The 20,359-nt window shown below is 35.8% G+C and overlaps 1 protein-coding gene across 2 annotated transcripts in view; it reads right to left on the bottom strand.

The window, feature by feature from the left end:
• Positions 1-20,359, bottom strand: part of PDS5A (PDS5 cohesin associated factor A) — an 85,952-nt gene that overhangs the window by 11,335 nt on the left and 54,258 nt on the right. For both annotated transcript variants that reach the window (XM_055796979.1, XM_055796978.1), the window contains exons 13-29: positions 19,659-19,772; positions 18,959-19,040; positions 18,144-18,192; positions 17,884-18,023; positions 16,316-16,431; positions 15,491-15,596; positions 13,883-14,043; positions 10,489-10,612; positions 9,150-9,308; positions 8,839-8,907; positions 8,027-8,163; positions 7,185-7,308; positions 6,715-6,919; positions 6,092-6,206; positions 2,872-3,004; positions 2,134-2,253; positions 955-1,017 (exon numbers count right to left, since the gene is read on the bottom strand). In XM_055796979.1, the coding sequence (XP_055652954.1) occupies positions 955-1,017; positions 2,134-2,253; positions 2,872-3,004; positions 6,092-6,206; positions 6,715-6,919; positions 7,185-7,308; positions 8,027-8,163; positions 8,839-8,907; positions 9,150-9,308; positions 10,489-10,612; positions 13,883-14,043; positions 15,491-15,596; positions 16,316-16,431; positions 17,884-18,023; positions 18,144-18,192; positions 18,959-19,040; positions 19,659-19,772 (2,017 nt within the window). The remainder of the gene's footprint in view (positions 1-954; positions 1,018-2,133; positions 2,254-2,871; positions 3,005-6,091; positions 6,207-6,714; positions 6,920-7,184; positions 7,309-8,026; positions 8,164-8,838; positions 8,908-9,149; positions 9,309-10,488; positions 10,613-13,882; positions 14,044-15,490; positions 15,597-16,315; positions 16,432-17,883; positions 18,024-18,143; positions 18,193-18,958; positions 19,041-19,658; positions 19,773-20,359) is intronic.

Here is a 20,359-nt window from a genome sequence, read left to right as displayed (position 1 = left end):
TGAACTGCTTTGATAATGGAAACTTCTTGTATAAATGAAAAAACAGTGTGTGAAGAAGCAAATGATATGCTTAGACTATTTAGAAAGTGGTCATTTGTCTCTACTCTTACAATGAACAATTAGAACAAACTATGCCCTAACTGAAGACTTCAGAAATGAATGCAGTAACAGTTCATAAAACACAGAACATGAAAATGAATAAATGCACATTAAATTTAATTTAAACCATGATTTCCACTGTTCTCAGGATTTTTATATTTTACAGGTCAGCCAGCATTCTTTCGCTATGCTCAAGAAAAAAAGACCTGCTAATTTTTTGAGCTAGACTACAAAGCATTCTAACATAATTTAACCAGAACCTAAGAAAGACAGTTTCAGAATCCCAAGAATGGACAGCTAATGGTAAAAGGTATAAAAATAGGTTCTGGTTTTTATTATTTTTTGTGGGTGTGCCTGTCACCCCCACCCCACCCCTCGCGAAGAAAAAAAACAACCCCTAGTATTTTCTCTCCCCTGTGAAGGCATCAGCCAAATTACATCTGAAATAAAATGAGACATTCAAGAGGATGCAGATGTATGCAGTTGAATTTAACAGCATTAACAGCTATATTAAAAATATTAAGACTGAAAATTTAAGGCCTCCAATGCTGGCACTGTCACAATTCAGTATCTGCATCGTAACATTATGCCACACTTACCTGAATAATGGAGAAACCTGTACTTATGTGAAAAAATGCAGTTAATAAGGAACCTATGCCTCAGTGCATAGGTAACAATCCTGGTGTTGTGTACTCACCAGGTAGTATTTTAAAGGCACTAATTATGCCATCAAATAAAAGATTCACAGATTATTTTACACAAATTCTTAATACCATTTTTAAACTACAGCAGTCCAGGACATTGAAAAAGCCCTAAGTAATATTCAAAGAATTGTAACTTGTCAAAATACAGTACCTTTCCTGTCAAAAGAAGAACCCTTGTCTCTTCTGAAATGTAATTCCTGTCATTGCAGAAATCCTGTATAAAAATAAAATAGAAAAGGTTGTGTTTGATCTCTCAATCTTGCTAGTTTTTTATATATACATGACTGACTTCTCAAACTAGATGCTACTAGTTTGTAGTGCTACAGGTATTTCACACCATACAACCTGCCGACAAATGAATCAACCTAATAAATACATGTCAAACTAGTATTTTGGAGGAGATTTCCTCCATTACTGAACGAGCATTAATGAATGACAGTATGCCATACCTGAAGTTGGGATTAACATTTTTCCATATTGAATGACATAAATCGTTTGAAATGAAGCAAAACTGCCCTCCCTGTTTTTTCCACTTGCATCATTTTAATAGGAATTCCAAGGAGAGGAGAATGGGTGCTCTTTTCTCTGAACAAGTTGAAAGTTGTTACCTGTGTCACTCTTAGTACAGCTTACACAAACCAAAACACTGTATCTGAATGCAGGTAGCTATCACAGACAACAGCTCACAGTTACCATGGCATCAGCCATTTCACAATTAAATAAAGTTTTGCTTAAACAGACTCTGGAAAAGCTGTTAATTAACAGTCTAAGACACTGAGAAAAACCATCAGGTCTGGTTCAGAGAATTACTTTGGTTCCACTTACACTTTTTAGAAGTATACCTCATTACTGACAGTAGAGCTACACTCACCAAGACTCTTACTAGGCAATAATAGGACCAACTTGTACAGCAAACAAAAGAGCCAAATGGCTATTATCAAATATAAACATACCACGCATAACATAAAAAAATATTTCCTCTTTCTTTTTCGTCTGCTTTGCATTCTAAATCAGATACAGTCAGAATATACATATATTCTCATATATTCAGATGCACTTGTAAAATACTTCAACCAAATGATCTAACGATACATGCTAAATATCAGTATTTATTCTAGTTATCTCTCACCTGGTTACAAACATTTCTGGCACATGTTCAGAATACATAGATAGCATAGCATACAGCTGACATTACAGAATTTAATTGCTGAGGATAAAATATATGCATTTTCCCACTCCATGATATTATGTTAGGGAGATAACCAGCTATCAATTACAGAAATCAAAGTACTCCCCCTTTTCACTTTGGAGATTAAATTAATAAATTTACCTTTTCAGGTTGCGTAAAAAATTTGGTTGGCAATACAGGGTCCTTCGGTGAATCTGCATTGCACAAAGCACTTTTGCTGTTGATTACACATAGTGCTACATCACATACTGTATAAAGTTTCTGAAGAAAAAAAGGAAAGCATGCTTTAGGAATTCTGTTTTTACAGTGTACAGAGAATGCAGTTCTCTAAGAAGTTTAATTTATGTGTTAAAATAACCACTAAGGACATATTTTGTAATTACATCACTAACCATACTGTTGACTCTTCAAATACATACAGAACTCCGCATTTTTCATATGATACTATTTAATAAAAACTAGTAATACTTTACATGCCTATACTGTACAGTAGAAGCTCTTACCCAAACAAGAGCTTCCCATCTCTGCTAGAAACTTAATAGGTTTAACAGTAGCCATAATACAGTATTTCCTCCTCCAACAGCAGAAGATACTTACGTTGGGAAACCAGGCAGTAGGAGTTAAAAAAAGGCAGGCAGGCAGCAACAGGTATATTTAACAAATTTTGTTTATTAACTTCATTAGGTATTGTGTGCTGGATAAGGTCAGCAAGGCTTTTAAAGAATGAGACTGACAACATACAATGCTCGCAATTAACACTCTAAAAGACCATAAAAACTTCTGAGTTACTGCTTTCAAATTTCCTGCAAATCCTGTTCATCCACTGCTTGTGAAACCCTCATCCCATCACCCAACACTTATCTGAACTGCACTTCTTACTTCATTGGCCTTTGGCTCATCAGGAGACTGAGCATCTCGGGTGAGCTTGATGTTTTCTGCCATCTTTTTCATGAAGGCATGGCTATTGTTCTCATTCTTTGTCATTAAGACTTCAAGCATGAACCACAGGCACCTAAAAAGCCATGAACCCACAAGTAATTACATCCCAGTTTTTATACTGCAGCTCCCACATATAGCAATGTCTTAAAAAAAAAATTCATCAGCTATACTTTTTCTTAAGAAACCACAATCAATTTGAGGACATAAACAGCGTGATCTGAATGTGTAAACAGTCTAGACCTTTAACACACAGTCTTAATTGCACTCTTCAGAATAAATCTGCCAAATTAATGGGCTACTTATATCTGTAAACACTGTCCAACCAATCAACATTTTACTCTTCCAAATATGAATAGAAGCAAGAATTCAGGTGCTACCATCATCTAGATGAAATTCTATAATCACTACCTTGGGCTATGTCTATGATCCTATCAACAATGTACCATGACCACACTCAAAATGGGCTTGAACAAATCATACTGCTGGCAACACAGATACCCACGGTATGTGGTTTAATACTGGAATTCAAATAGGAGAGGACATACAAAAATGATCAGGTCAGATTCTTGCTAATGTCCATATGGGAGGAAGAGAAATCCTTACAGATAGAGATAATATAGTCAGCTTTTCCAGTTTTCTTTAAATCCAGTTTATTTATAGGGAGAACCCATTATATTATGGCTAAAAGTTTGTTTTAAGAACTTTTCAGTTATGATATAAAACACAACTAGTTTTTCCACCACTTGCTATCAAGCTTCACAGCTCCACATGGCTAGAGGGTCAACAACAGCGTTAATATGGTAAAATAATAGTTGGGAAAGACATACGGGTGGGTCTGAGAAATGCAGACTTTGCCAGTAGCTAATTTAATTCTGAAGCTCTGGAAGGGGGATTACCTTGTAGAAAGAGGCTAATAAAAAACTAGAAAAACAGGATGACTGAACATTAGAATTCCCTGTCCACAAAAGCCCCAATCTTCTTAACTGATAGAAATTAAAAAGATTGTAATGCAAGAGATGAAGGAACATGTCTCTCAAACTCAGAGAGGGCTGTGCTCTGTCAAAACACTTAAATAGTTACCCAGAGTTCAAATAAAGTAAGATGTCTATATCCTGACTTGCACCCAAGAGCTACAAAAGCTACAGTAAATAAATCTGTTAGATATCTTTACATCCATCTATTCACTATTCTCGAGAACTTAAATGGGATGAATGCAGGACTGATAACATACCACACTGACCCAACTTCTCCAAAACCCTGTGTCATCCAAAGATTATTATTGAGGACAAATTTTACTCTGGTAATTCCAGTTAACATATGTCATCTTCAATAGCTTGATTTCTTCACTAAGTCAACAAATTAAGTAAGTCATTACCAACCCTGGACAAGACCTTTCCAGAACAACAGTGGAATTTCATGTAGAAAAAAAGATATGCGCCTAGAGGAACACAATCATATAAAGTAAGTTCATTCTCTGTATCCATTTCAGTATTTTTGGAATATGAATTCTGAAGTAAAAGACACTGTCCCAAGACAAAAACCAAACCCAAACACATCTCTGTAGGACAAACTTTAAAAGCTTTGTAAGAATAAATATCACAGATTTTGGTTAAGGAACTTGCTAAGCATGTATTTACTTTAGTGAATGTACTCGGGACACGTAAAACCAAGACAAACTAGGGAGACAAGTACAAAACACACTGCCAGCCTGCTTTTCCAAGTTTACAAGCATCTATGTTAACACTTTAAAGTGAACACTATGGCTCTCAGCACTCTTGAAAGAAACACTGTATTACATTTTATGAGAAAAATGTTTTGCATTTATCTCAGGAGAGTCTTCAGAGAAGTACTCCTGCCAAAATTCCTGTACAGAGTATTTCTTTGTTTGGAGCAGTCCTCTCTAGCTAGCTCAGCCAGCCCGTGACAAACACAAGGGAGGAAAGCTATACAAGGGGTGTCCAAAACAGCTCTGTGCACTCGAAAGCACTTCTGAGAGAACGTATTAACTTGACGACTGTGAATCAGAACTTGTTCCATGCATTTTGGATAAAGTACACACTGGAGGATGCTTTCAGATGTTGCCAGGAACAGGGAGTCCTGGGACAAAATGTAGACTTGATAATTAGGTAAAAAGTTTTCGCTGACTTCAGGTTCTGAGCAGGTACAAGTCAAGTAAACTCAAAGATCAGAACAAATTAAGTTTTTCATGTAGAGAAAGAATCAGACTTGGACTCTCACAGGTGAAGGTGCAAAAAGAATTAAGATGTGAACTGTTCTATTTGTGCCAAGAATGAACTGCTTTTCTGATGACGTATACTGCACTATGTGGTTACACATGCCTTCGTAATACCAAAACAATATAGCTCACAGTTCCACCAAAAATAAATACAAGAAAAAACCAAAACACTAAACCCAAAGCTGAGGGAGGATGCTTTAACATAAAAAGTGTTAAAATTTAACAGTTTTTTAGAATTCATGACAAGACACAAAGGAATACAAAAGTTATATTTAAGGTATGGATAGGTAAGGCATACAAGATGGTCTCAAACTGGAAACAGTACAGAACAAGCTTCTGTATGACAGGCTTCTGTACAATAGTCTGTGTCGAATATATTAAGAAGCACTAAGCCTGCACTGTAGATGTATAGTGCAAATGATAAGTCAGCAGCAAACTTAGCATGAATTTTAGTAAACTTGCATAGGAGAGAATTGAAAAAAAGAAAAAAGTACGTTTCCAGTGAAGCAGGACTCTGACCCAGCATCAGTGGCATTATGTTTTCAAGTCTTGGAGAAGCTCTGTATTTAGTAAGTTCCAAAACATTTGAACTGACATTACTTGGCATTTCTTAAGTGTGTTAGGAAATTCTACAGATATACAAATACAAGAATCTAAAACCATTACCTCACTTTAGAAGAAGCCTAGACAACTCACTGAAATCGGTATACTATGGTGTGACCTACAGGCTACCATTTGGGCTTTTGGAATATACTCCTAAGCAGTTGTTGATGTCTTCTTCCCTTGGTTAAAGTGTTACACGTTTCCAACATCACTGTTTTGAAAAATATTGCTGATAAAACAAAGAGTTCCTCTTCCTAATGAGTTTTTCCCAAGCACAGAAAAATTCTCAGGGTAAGAATTCTAGAATCATTTGACACTTACTCTTTGACATCACGAAGCTGATCAACATCCTGAGGTTTTGTGAAATCTGGATCATGTGCCAGTAAGTGAATCATATATGGTACCACATATTCAGGCAGCAAGGACAGCAATTTTTCTAGAGAAACAAAAAAATCATAAATAACCTCTATATTACACACACACTTGCATCACAATAAACACTTTTTCAAAGTATTACTTTTTCAAATACGGACTGTAAAATTTAAACTTGCATTTTCTTCCTAAAAATTTTACTTTTAATGAATCATTAAAAATAAATGAACGAGTTCTGCTACTACAAAAATACTTGGTCTAACTTTAGAAAGAAGGTTATAAAACCTAAAATATCAGAAAACAAAATTTTATTTTTTGAGCAAAACAACTACCACAATAACAGCATTGTATTTTACATGTGTAATTCTCAGCAATGTACAGATAAGTATTTTATGGTTTATGCTAATGCTAAATTAAGTAAATTTAGATTTGAATGTGTCAAATGCAAAGATGAGGAAACAAATTACTTACACAGTGTTTCTTTACAAAAAGCAATTTGCTTAAGTTTTAATGATTACTCCTTCCAATTTATTTGACTATTGTATTCTTAACAATTTTACTGAAATACTAACCGTTAGCCATAGGATTCTGTTTAATATATTCTCTTCGTATACTGATGTTTTTGAGCAAGCACTGTCTGGCATGTGCTCTTCTCTCTTTCACAGGATCTTTGGCACACAGAGCAAAGATTGCCATATATTCCAAAGGGAGAAGTAATTTCACAAGTGCCTTATGCAGCTTCTGGGCAAATATCTGCCTCACTTGGTAGCACTCATCCTATAGCAAAACAAAACATAAGAGTGCAACTATAAAAATCTTGATCTTAAAAAAAAAAAAAAAAAAAAAAAAAGGCATTCAAGGTGGAATTTTGAGGAGACATTTTTAAAATATCAACAGGTGCAGCAAAATAAATATTTGAAATTTCAGTAACTTTTGAAAGCTGTGAGGAATAGAAAATACTCAGTGTAGCAGCAACAAAAGCTCAGATGTAAGGACTCTGAACTCAATTAAGAGTCACTTCAATTCAAATGCAGTTACTTACATTAATGACAAGTGCACAGAGCTGGAACTGTTCTGGGGTAATTATTTCATGGTAACAGGGTTCCTGTGCAAGCTTCATTATTGCACTACCAGCAGCTAATCGCAGTCGAGACATATCCGATTTACTACACAAACATGAGATAAAAAATGGAAAAGAAATAAAACCACAACTCACATAACTATCCTTAAATTACTTGCATGTCACTTTTTTTTTTTTTACACATCAACGAGATATTAAGGGTTTTCTGTCAGACCAGACCACAGTTCTATAGCTTCAGATCAAGCTAAATTAACCCATCCACATTTGTCAAAATAGGGTGCTCTGCTTTCCCCACAAAAAACTTAATTGCAGTAAAATAGCAAAATGAGAAGAGTCAAATTTCTTGGTTTTGTATCACTGTCTAAATGGAAGCAGCACTTTTGCCACAGATGTTCTCTTCCCTTCCCTCACACTCAGAATGAAGATGAGGTTACCTCACTCTTGGAATGAAGAAGCTTCACCCAAGATCACCCAACTCCTAAGTGTGTTAAATCTCATCACTCAATTGTTTTCAAAGACACTCCTGCAGGTCTTTTACTCTCTAAAATGTCTTTTACTATCAAGATAACTACAGGGTTCTGAGTTAGATTGTTAGCAAATTACAAGAAAGAGGGAGTATCAAGCATATTTTTATATTGCCATTCCACTCCTAATATTAAAGAATTCCAACCAGTTCTGGTTTTACCATCCCATTAGCCAACACTGTGCTTACCTTAATATTCTAAAAAAAGTTCCAAAAGAATTAATATTCTGTTAAATTCTACAACAAAATTGATGCAAGCCTGAAAGAAACAAAATCTGACCTAATTCGCTTCTGTTCTGTCAAGTCTCCTTCACTGACGAGCATAGCTGATAATAACCGGAGCGTTGAATTTGCAGATTTTGACTGGTTGTTCTTCATACCCAACAGCCAGCGTACCAAAAGTTTAATTGCTTGCACCTATCAAATGTGAACAAATCCACAATGAGCTTACTTCCTGAAGTTGATACAGCACTAAAACCTACTGCGGTCAAACTGAAATTTCCACAGACCCCTATATATTAGAGCTGATACACTATTAAAGGAACGGAATGAAGCAGTAAATATTTACAGAGTACGGAAGGAAGTAGCAGTCTTTGTGACATCAGGACATTTCAGCTATGGTTCAGTGCCTTCCCACAAGTGCATCTAGAAGATGCAGGATACTTACTACATGATTAAAAATAAGAGCAACTGGATAAACATTTCTATAAATGGCCATAATCAGATTCACAGTAAATAGCCTATAAAGATGAATGAATAAAATTCATCAGGATTTCCATTTATTTCAAGTCTGTTTACAGTCAATAAAGTCAAATTACTTTACCTGTAAGGAAAACTAAAACTTTTGAATCTCTTAATTTTCTCAACATTCAGCATATTTAATATTGGTAAGTGAGGACACCAAAATGCATAGTTCTACCAGTTTTATAACTGCATGTATAATCCAAAAAAATCCAGATTATTGCATAATCTAAGGAGACTTGTCAAGAGTACTCAAAGGGATTTATTCTAATACCCCCCATTATAGGACTTGGAAAAAAGAAAGTTTTAAATCTCAAATATACACATTAGTACTAACAGCAGATCATTCACCTTTGCTAGTACTTCTGGAGAAACTTCTTCATCTGGAGACCACAATTTTCCATTTTTCTCACCTGTTGACTATAGACATTCATGTGAGTTTAAGAACTGGTTCAACCCATACAGAAAAAGCAGAAGTAAAAATGGAAAAAGCTACGGACTAAGCTTTCTTTCACACAAAGATCTTTTATAATGCAATTATCACTGTACTAGCCATTTCTAGAACATTCCTTTATTGACTCATTTAACAAAATAGCTCTATTCCCCACAGAGTTAATAACAGACAAACAGAATAGTAAAGACTTAAAAAAAGAAAGCCTTACCCTGTCATTCATAAGGAGATCTTTCACAATGAAATTTGCAACAACAGATTTCATTGGAGAAGCAAACTGGTCTGGAGCCAACATAGAAATATGACCCAATGAGACTAATGGAGTTATAAGTTGTTCTGGTACATCAGCATTCAAACTTCTACTAAGAGGCTGAGGAAGCAAAAACAAAAAACCCAAAACCTATTTAAAATCCAACTACAGATAAGTAAGCTAGCATACCTAAAAATAATTTTACTGCTGGATTGCTGATGAATTTCAGTTTTTCCGTAAGAATTAATAAAGTTAGCAAATCAAAATGGAGAAAGAATGTGATTTCCTAATTAACAGAGCAACCAAAAATTTCACAGGAGCTAAGGGCAAAACAAATTTTATATTCTCTTCCTGTTTTAGCAATGAAACACATTCAAACCTCGGAGACATGGGAAAAACTCTGACTCAATTCTATTCAGGAGTTGTGAAAACCGGAATCATAACTGCAAATGGCAGAAAATAATAGCAGGTAAAAAAACCTTGTAAACCACCAGACACTTGGAAGGGAAATTCTGATGGCTAATAAAAATGTAAGCCACCAGGATAATTCCGTGCTGCTCTATTACCCAGCACTCTCACATCATATTCTGGTATTAAGGACAGAACATGCACTCTCACAGAAGTCTAAGCACAGATCAAACTCTGTAAGCTTAATTCAAAGCTCTGCACACTTCTGAATTATGCATAGGTTCCAACAGCCAAGATTAAGAACCTAAGATTTTTTACAACTGCAGATTAATAGTGTTATTATTTAAGAGATTACAGTAAAAAGTAGTAACCTCTTTGCTCTGTATAAGGTGACTTTTTGCTTTACAACTTGTCTAAGCAAGCAGTAAGTGAGCAGTAAGCTAATGTCTGAGCTTACAGTCAAGGAGTTATTCTGCACTAACTTCCTCAGTGAAAAAGTACTGTATGTACAATGACCTTAAAGCATGGTAATTTAATAGTTTGAAAGTAGAGGACGTTATCTCTCATTTAACATCTGCTAAGTGTGTCCTCATGGGATTCAGTGTGGATCATTCCAGCGTATTTAGCTTATTTTCCCCTAACTTTTATGTGTAGACAAAAAGGAATGCCTTAACTATCAGACACAAGAATATTAAAAAATCATGACTGTAAGGCACAAGCATTAATAATTTGCTATCGTAAAATTTGTGACTTATCTTGACTACCATGCACCTGTAGGCTTCCTGACCTCATAAATTGTTATCTGTTAATAAACAGTATGAATTAATGTTAATTACTAGTATCAATTAAGAACAGCAGAAACAAATCTTAAAAACAAAAAAGCAAGACATACCTCAAAGATCTGTGCAAGTTGCACTTCTTTATTTGAAAATATGGCATGTATACAGTGAACAGCTTGTTTTGCCTGATGAGGAGTGCCTCTTTTTGCTTTCTGATGCAAAATCGGAATTAGTGTTCTGTGAACATTAAACAAAATACTTCAAAATGCAATTTGCAGTCTACAAAAAAATAAAGCTCTTCACCTAAACAAATCCATCCTCACCATCTTATAAATCAAGCATTCCTTTGAAGTCTGATCAGGAAAGATCATAATCATAAAGTGAAAAGCAGGATGGAATTGTATTTAGTAATACTTGTTGAACATCTGACTGTACACATTTAAGCAGAAAAAAGCCCACAGGGAAAAATAAAACATGAAAGAAAATAACGATCAAAATAAGGCTGTTTAGGAAGCCAAATATAAGGTGGAGGGAACCTGACAGGTTCAGCTAGGGTAAACTCCTGGGCTTGTGTCCTGGTTTCAGCTGGGACAGAGTTAGTTTTCTTCGTAGTAGCTAGTACAGTGCTGTGTTTTGGCTCTGATGTGAGAACAATGTTGATAGCACACCAATGGTTTTAGGTGTTGCTGGGTGATATTTATACTAAATCAAGGACTTTTGGGTTTCTTGGGCCCTGCCAGCGAGAGGGTTGGAGGGGCATCGGAAATGGGGAGGGGGCACAGCCATGAGAGCTGACCCAAGCTAGCCAAAGGGATATTCCATTCCATATGACGTCATGCCGAGTATATAAACTGGAGGAAGGAGGAGGAAGGGGGGGACATTTGGCATTATGGCGTTTGTCTTCCTGAGGAACCATTACGCATGATGGAGCCCTGCTCTCCTGGGGATGGCTGAACACCTGCCTGCCCATGGGAAGTGCTGAATGAATTCCTTGCTTTGCTCTGCCTGCATGCACAGCTTTCGCTTTACCTATTAAATTGTTCTTATCTCAACCCTTGAGTTTTACATTCCTTTCTGATTCTTCTCCCCATCCCTCTGGGTGTGGGGGGAGTGAGCAAGTGGCTGCATGGTGCTGGGTTGCCGGCTGGGGTTAAACCATGAGAGCTTGTTATCCAAGCTTGGAAGTGACAGGGCTGAAGAAAATCTATGAAAGCTAGGAATAACCACTAAACATCAATCTGTTTATAGGTCTTTACTTTTTTAACTGTGGGCTTTAATTGCAATGTATACTCAAGTGAACAACTGCTTTGTTCTGAGTTCTTGCATTTGAATCCCCTAAAATCTATCTGCTGATCAGAGTCCATCAAAGGAAAGAGCAAGGCAGAAGCCACTTCAGAGATCAGGTCAAGGTTAGTCAGACTGTTCACTTCCACTCCTGAAAGAGCTTTGGAAGGTGGGCCTGTTCTCTGAGAGGCCATCACCCGAGACACTAACTCATGAGGTTTACCATGCAACTGACCCAACAACTGCCACAAGAAAACAGAATTGCCTAGACAGCATCTGATGGAAACATCTGAAAAAAATTCCTTGCTTTCTTGAAAGGCTCAGTAACAGTACAGCATTCACTGCATGGATTATTTAGCATCCAGCCTTCATTGACACATTCTACGTAATCAAAATCAGGAACAGGAAGTGGAAGAAGAGCTTGCAGGGTTGAAAGAATGAAGTCTCAAACATTTCCCTCAAAAGCCACACAAAACCCAAAACCAAACCAAAGACCCCTAGAAAAATGTTAACAGTATCCTAAAGTAGGATAATGTCTCTTCTCAAACCTGCTAAGATTCCACAAACTGGATTAAATAAGAACCAAAATAGCAAAGAATTCAGTAGAACTTACCATTAAAGTAAGCTTCAACACCTAACCTACAGTTTTTGTAGCATAAGTACATGTACGTTAAAGGGCCTTTGCCAAGCACTGGTGCATCAGTTACAAACCACACTTCATCACACCCCAACTGACATAAATCTGAAAAAGGTGAAACCTGACATGTTTGTACGCACCTTCACCTGCCTACATCTTTGAGCATGGCCAATGTTCCTACCAGACTCTAGAGTCTGGCAGTCCTTGTCCATGAACTGGTGCACAAACCAATTCAATTTCTATACAAGGAAAAACTTGGGCTACTGCTGGTGAACACTTCAAAGGACAGCAGGCAGCCTGCTCACACAAGTGGTTTAAAAGAAACAAAACAAAACAGGTCACTTGAAACAAACTATCTGGCTGATTCTATCAAATCTTTCATGTATGATAAAGATTTCTGAATATATGAAATTTGGAACATCTACTTGTCCTCAGATGACTTTTTATTTGCATCAGTGTAAACACTGACCTGGTTTTGGTTTTCAGAACTTTAAGCTGACCTGCTTGCAAAACATGCCAAGGGCTAGACCTCCATTTGACAGTTATATTTTTAAGTTATTTGAGACTGTCCATACTTCAGCAGTATCTGGGTAAGGTATGAAGCCGGAAGAAATGTCAGCAATACCCGTTCCTTCAACAGAAGATGACACATAGCAGTGCACAGTCTTGACTAAACTCTCGTAGTGAACTGCAGACAACTGGGATATACTAGGAACCATACTGACAATGGGAATTGCTGGGCTTTTCCTTCTCTTCGCCCTACAAGCATCTTAAAAGGCGTCTCATATGTGAACTTGTAACATTTGTCTTTTGCCCAAAATCTGATTCAAATCCAGAAGAATCACTAAGCTTACATCTTCAATTCACTGAGAATTTAAGGTGTACACTGGTATGCATTTTAGCATGGTAGTATCTGAGAGTGTATTTCAATGCATGAGAACTTGAAACCCATGCTATAACCTGGATTAGTTAGTTACTAACAGGCTAATTTTAAGGTTTTAGATGTTACCCACAAGGTTTTAAATAGTCTGTGAATACTCAGTAGATCACGCAGCTTTAATCAGCAGCTACAGCATGAATTGCATAATGATGACTTAGAGAGAGCCCATTATTCTTTGTTAGAAATTCATGTCTGCTTGGATCTTATTTCCCAACTTGTTTCATAACAAACAGAGCTGTTAACCATTACAGATTATATTTTTGTTCCTTACAAAGATAAAAAAATTGTGTGAAGGACAGGTATGAGTGGAAATGATGCCAACGGAATTAAATCTTCACTGTATCTTTGCTGTTGCTTATTTTGTAACCTGGGAGACATGCTACAAGTTGTTTTTAATGTGTCTATTGTAAGAAGATTTTAAAGAAATACCTAGCATCTTCAACAAATACACAAACATTGCAAGAACACAGAATTTAAAAATGAAGAGACAGAAAGGTAGTGAAGAAATACAAATTATGGAAGAGAAGCTGTTCATATTTACAAGACTATAAAGTAATTTTTTACTTTCGAAAAGTAACATATTGAATAAACTATCAAGAGGCAGAATTCCAGGTATGAAAAACAGCATGTAAAGAAAGGCACTCACGATCTTATCTGTGGCAAGTCTGTTTCTATTTTGTGACCCGTGTTTCTGAAAATCTGTATGGCTGCCTCAGCTACCTTATCATCTTCCATCCTGAGGCACTGCAGCAGAGACTCATAGGTCTCTGCAGAGTGGAACGAGGTAGGATGTGTAAAGGACAGAACCTGTAGATACACATTAAAACAAAAGGTGTATTTGTTCACGGTAAAGGAATCATCAGAAAAACAAAATTATGGCTGTTTATGAGCATTACCTTTAACAAATAGCTACTACATGCTCATATGAGATTATTACATTCAGTAACTGCATTTTGAAGAAGGTGATACAGGCATTTTCAAATAAATTCACCTGTGCTTTGTTCTTCAGGTCCTCCCCTCCTAGGAATATTTTATAAGATACTATATTATTTGAATATGTAGAATTATTTATTAAAATGAACTGATATTCACAAGTATTCATTTATATTCCAATCTACTTAAGAATGCTTTTTTCAACTTAATTTAAATGAACTGAAATCTTAATTTCTCCAGAAGCTACTGTCCCTAGCAGAAAGGGAATCAAGAAGGTCAGTTAAGATGTCTACAAACTGAACATAGATTACTGACCTTTTAATCTAAAGTTAATGAAATATAACACATTCTGTGAAATAGGAGGAATGTCAAAAAGAAACTAAGTGTGCAGAGATTCAAGGCAGGACAAGACAGAACAAAAGGTTATTCCAAAACAAAATTAAATTAAGTGTAGTAAAGTTCAAATAACATAAGGTAGGCAGAACAATGAGAAGTTGTGTGTATTTTGTGTATTCTTTGGATTTCTCTTATCCTGGTTTCTTTGATCAGTTGCCTATTTCTGTAAGTATCAATGTGTAAAATAATGTTCTCAAAGATATCCACATCACAGCAACAAAATCTTCAACCTTTGCAGATTTTTTTCTGAGCTACATTAGTAGACACTACTTCTTTGCATACTTCTGAATAACTATTTCTACCACGGTTGCCATTACCAAATTTGGTGTACTATCTCCCCATAAACTCCACCTCGTTCACTGACAGTTGTGAAAACTCTCACTTTATGTAACCTTCCCCTCCATTCCCTCCTATTTTTATACTGACCTTTTGTAACATATTGAAAATAAAGTCTCATTAGTGAGCTGCCAAATCCACCACAGATGTTTTCCAGTTATCTCAAATCCTTCTTTCTCCCCCAGCCATTTCTCATCACCACTACATAGCTTGGCTCTTGAGTTTATTGCTTGCTTTCCTTCCAGTATCATACAGGCCCCAAAGAACATGCCTTTCCTAATTTCCTCATTTCTCTTCCTCTCACTTTACCCCTCTGCACCTTCTTGTATATGACTTCCCCAAGCAGAAACCAATTTCTACTTTAATGGGCATATTTCAACCCTTGGCACCCTTTTCAAAACATAGTTCTTCCAAAAAACCATTATTTCATTATTCCTTTCTCAAGTTAAGTATCAATAACCAAACACTTCTATACATTAAGAAAGTAATTAACTAAAAAATAACTACTAAACCCTGCTAATATTAATTCCTTAGTCACACCACTTTTGTCCCTTCTATTACAAACTATAGATGCATAAATGTAGATTACCTTGAGAAGTTCAAGTCCTGCACGAATAGCAGTATCAGGACTTACACCCTCCTCTTCATCATCAGCTGTCCCCTCTATGGATTTATTCATTAGTTTTACTAGTGCACTGAAGTAAGAGATACAAAAAGAAAAAAACAAATGAATGGTACGATGTACAATGTTAAAGGCTGGAGATAGGAGCCAGATTATGTGTTTTTGACAACAAATGAAGGGAAAGCAACAGTCCATTGTTGGGGGAGGTGTTGTGGTGTTTAGTTCTTGTTTGTTTGTGTGTGTGGGGGGGTTAATCAAGCTATTTCATTATTCATTTTCCTTCTGACTTAGCTTTCTGCAAAATTAATTTTTCAGGAAAAAACACAACCAAAACAAACACACCCCCACCCCGCCATGTTGGCAGCAGAGATCAACACATAGTTGCATGAGTTTCAGAATGTAATTAGGTTGCCAGACAAGTCTCAAAAGAAATCCAAACATTCTCTTGCACAATCCCACAGAAGTTAATTAATTCAACTACTATATGGAAGACTGTGTTGCAGTTAACTATGTGAAAATAATGATCATAAGTTTCACCTTAAGCCCCACAAATAGCAGTTTCACTGGGAACAATATTTTTAAAATCATTTGCAGACCGCACTGCAAAGAAGTATCAAAAAACCCCTGCATTCTCTACACTGCTGGAAATGAAGACATCTACATAAATATATTTTTTAAAAAAAGAAGCACATTTAGTGCTAGGACAGACTAATCTAAATCCCAAGAAAACACTTCTTCTTTGGTCATTTAAGTAATCTTTATTCCTGAGTTAGTATGATCTTTCAAACTTACCTAATGGCTTCTGAGTCAATATGTACAGGGGCAATTCTTTCCAAAAGAAATTTGACCATTTCCAGAAAAGGATTTGTTGGCTGCTTAGGATTTGCAAGTTTCCGGGCTATCTCTCTCTACAAGAATGTTAGATACAAACAAGAATTATACTCATATTACTTACTACTTAAGCATGTTGAATAAGCTAAATTTAGCAGCTACTTTTAACCACAGAGATTGTCTACCTAATCAGTGAGACATATTTTAAGGGGGGCTGTTTTTATCTCAAAATCTTTCTTTATCACATTATATTGAAAGTAGACATATTTTACCAAAGTATTTAAATGTAAGATGCATTTAGGTTTCTTATGAGAGTTCTTCAGAGCTTCTTCAGGCCAGATTCAAAAAGAATGAAGGGAGAGCTAAGTGCAACATAGACAGAACTGAAGTATCTACATTGACAAGAATAATTTATAAATCTGTAGGTAACCATTTTGTATATGTGAGATTTCATAAGCAATAATGAAAAAATTGCATGAAAAACTGTACCACTGCAGATGTGCAGAAGCACAACACTACCTTGGCTACTACAGATGTTCAGAGCTTATATACTTTCCTATGAATGTTTTGGATCCAAAAAAATCTGGTTTACCCCTCTGAATGCCCCAAATGTCATGAACATTACATTCATCTGCTAACCCAGCAAAAGGTGGATAAGAAGATATTTTTTGTTTGGAACAGGTATCTCTAAAAATTTCTCAAAACGAACGACTTCTTGACCTTCCTTCTCCTAAATGGTTGGGTGCTGCAGACCCTACAAACTAGGAAATTGTTCTGTTATGCTGAATTGTCCTCATGAAGAGGGCAGAAACCTTCTCCTTGAAATTGCATCACTGCATTCCCAAAGTGCAAAATTTACTAGTTTAGGAGACATACTCTCTACATCAAGTGGTTAGGAACTAAGTCTGAAGGTCCCTTTCCTAGGCAATTTCATGCAGTGCCATCAGACAATACCCAAGAAGCCTGTTTGTTTGTTGATGCTCTCTATTGTGATTTCTGTCAATGAAATTGCTTACTTTATTTTGGGACCGTAATGAAGAAAAAAAAATCTGTGATTATTGGCACAATGTGTAAGTCTCTGGAAAAGTCTGAATTGATATTAAGATGCATATTTTCATCGAAGAGGTTAAATGGATGAGAGAAAGACTGACCTCAAAATAACATTCTGGGAAGAAAAATTGGCTGCTGGTACTCAGAAGACATTTCATCAGTGTCAGAAGGCAGTTTAGGAACCTTACCATAAGAGAGACTTGAAATAAAATACTAAAAAATATGTATTAGTCTTTTAGACTTTTATGCTTGATGTTCTTAATCTCAGGAAGGAATAAAGCTAATGCTTTCTTAGGAAGCAAGATGACGATCATAAATTATATTTTCCATAATCACGACAGATTAACCAAAAAGTCATTTTATGAAAATTGGAAATATATAATAACCATATTTAGGTATCAAATGAGACCATTAACTCCAAATAACTGTTCTAAGCACAAATATTTAAGGTATAAAAGCTTGTTTTTCCATTCCCTTACCACACAGACATCTGCTTGTTTACAAGAACACGTAGGGCTAATTAACAGTTCAAGCTGAGATCGAAGTTTCTCATCATCACCTAGAACTTGATTGAATTTCTTCACAAAATCTTGTGCTTTTCCAGGATCGGGAAGATTTTCTGTACGATTAAACACAATTTAACATAAGATAAGTTTGCCTCTTCAGTATGCCATAATTCACAAAGACACAATTTCCAGGAATGCTGTAATAACTGTTTATAGAACTTACTAACACTTACTTGCTATGGTCATCAGCTTTCCAAACATGGCAGCACTGTTTGCTTCTGACTGAGGACAACAGCAAAAACAAACAAATCAGCCACATCTCCTTTATAAAATATACCTTTAAGCTGATCTGTAAGTTCTTCTGCAGCACTACATTCTACTCTGTAATCTTACATTTTCTGGTTTTGTTTTAAGAATAAACACTAGAACAGTGTAACAGTATCATTAGCAGCTTATACACACAGGAAAAGGGGGAAAAAATCTTGCAATATCAAAGAACTGCAAAAATTCACTAATTCACATAATTTATCAAAATCAATTGTTGGGAAAAGACCTCAAAAAAAAACCCCAAACAGTTCTCCCAAGCCCACTGCAACACCAAAACCCCAAAGCAATGCCATTCTAAGTTTCTGCTATTTTGAAGATATGCTTGTAAGTTAAATCTAGTATAGATACTTAAAAACTTTTGTTTTCAAACAAACAAGAAATCATTGCTTTCATGTTACAATATATTCCATTCTCAAAGTAAGTTCTAAAATGAGAAACAAAATAGGCCTGTCAAAATTAAATAAAAACCTTAGAATTTTAAATATTTTTTTTCCAAATTTATTGACCAGTACTATAAAATAATGGTAAACATAAGGAGGCCATATAAACCTTTAAGCATTACTGAAAAGCAACTTTACCTAATGAGAACGGAACATTGTCTACATATGGAAATCAACAGAATAATAAAGTCATACTGAACAAATAATATAGAATTAAAAACACCCAGTAAATTAGTCTAACAGGTCCACTGGATAAAGTATTAATATTTTCAAAACCGTACAGTGGGCTGCTTATGCAAGTCTAGTAATTCTCGTACGTGACTCCTTAGCATGTTCTGGCACTTCCACATCTCATTCAGTGCTCTGCAAAAGTGCAAAACCAGAAAAGAAAAGCTCACCATTTTGCTCATGACAAGAACACGTTGGATGTATTGGTAAACAAGATTGTTTATTTATTTGTCTTAAAATACACCTGCTAGATACAATCAAAACCTACCAAATATTAGAAATACCAATTCCAAACAATGTGGAACCCATTTTTTCTTTTTATAGAATATCACCTCTCTTACTATTCTACTTGGAACAATTTCACATATGCAGGACAGCCAGAGCATGTCTTATCTTGAAAATAACATTTTCAAAATAGAACAGGCCACTATCAAACAGAATTTAGTTATAGGTGTCTTCGTCGTGGACCTTAATATAGAGCAAACCTGTAAGTCATTCCTGGCACATTTTTAACTCTGCATTGTTATCACTGGATAAAAACGAACAGATAAAACCACTCTTCTCAAATATCAAGGAACGTCTTTGTCTAATGGATGTGTAGAGTTTGCATATACAAAGGGAAACGTTTTGAAACACTACTTGCAAATGATGCCAAGCATCAATTACTTATATTTTTATTGAAATCCTGATAGTACAAGTTAGACAATATAGATGTTGGAAGTCAAGTATTTGCTGAATGCAAACTATACTCACTTGACAGCATTTGGATCCAAGCTAGCATACAAATAGTACAAACACTTCATTCGCTCTTCTGTTTCCAAATTGTGTGGAACAAGATACTGAGCAAAGATTTTCTCTACCAGTAATCTGCAGGAAAAGAATAGATAAAAGCTGTACGGTTCCAAAAGTGGTGATACTTTTCAGACAAGCTGAAAGAACAAGAAATACTGGAAGTCACTGGAACTAGATTTTTCAGCAGAGAAGAAAAAAGTAGTGGTCTTTGATAGAAAGATTAGCAAGAACTGCTTCTTGGGAGCTTTTGCATGTCCTTTCATTTTCACCTCTAAGGGAGTAAAATTGCTTTATTTGTCACCATCCAAATGATCTTTTTTCTTTAGGCTCTGAGAATCTCCCTTTGTTTACTCTCATAGATAACAGAAAGGGATACAGAGAGTAAGAAGCCCAAATAAAGAAGAAAGGATACAAGAATATACCTCGAGGAAGAGAAAAAGTGAAACCTGAAGTATCCTCAAAGGAAAGGTCAAGATAAAACTGTACTACTTCAGAAAAAAGCAAAACATTTGAAACTACTCAGTCATCTAATACAGAAGCTAAAAGTCAGCACTAAAAAGGTGCAGACAAAGGAACACCAAAACATACAACAAAAGCAGCAAAAGGAAAACTAAGTGAGAGCAAACCAAACCAGCAAAAATATTGTCTAATTATCTTTTTTA

The sequence above is a fragment of the Falco peregrinus genome, chromosome 2 (genome assembly GCF_023634155.1).
Source record: "Falco peregrinus isolate bFalPer1 chromosome 2, bFalPer1.pri, whole genome shotgun sequence".
Classification (NCBI taxonomy): domain Eukaryota; kingdom Metazoa; phylum Chordata; class Aves; order Falconiformes; family Falconidae; genus Falco; species Falco peregrinus.
Note: the sequence above shows the minus strand (reverse complement) of the source record. Positions and strands in the feature narration are given on the sequence as shown.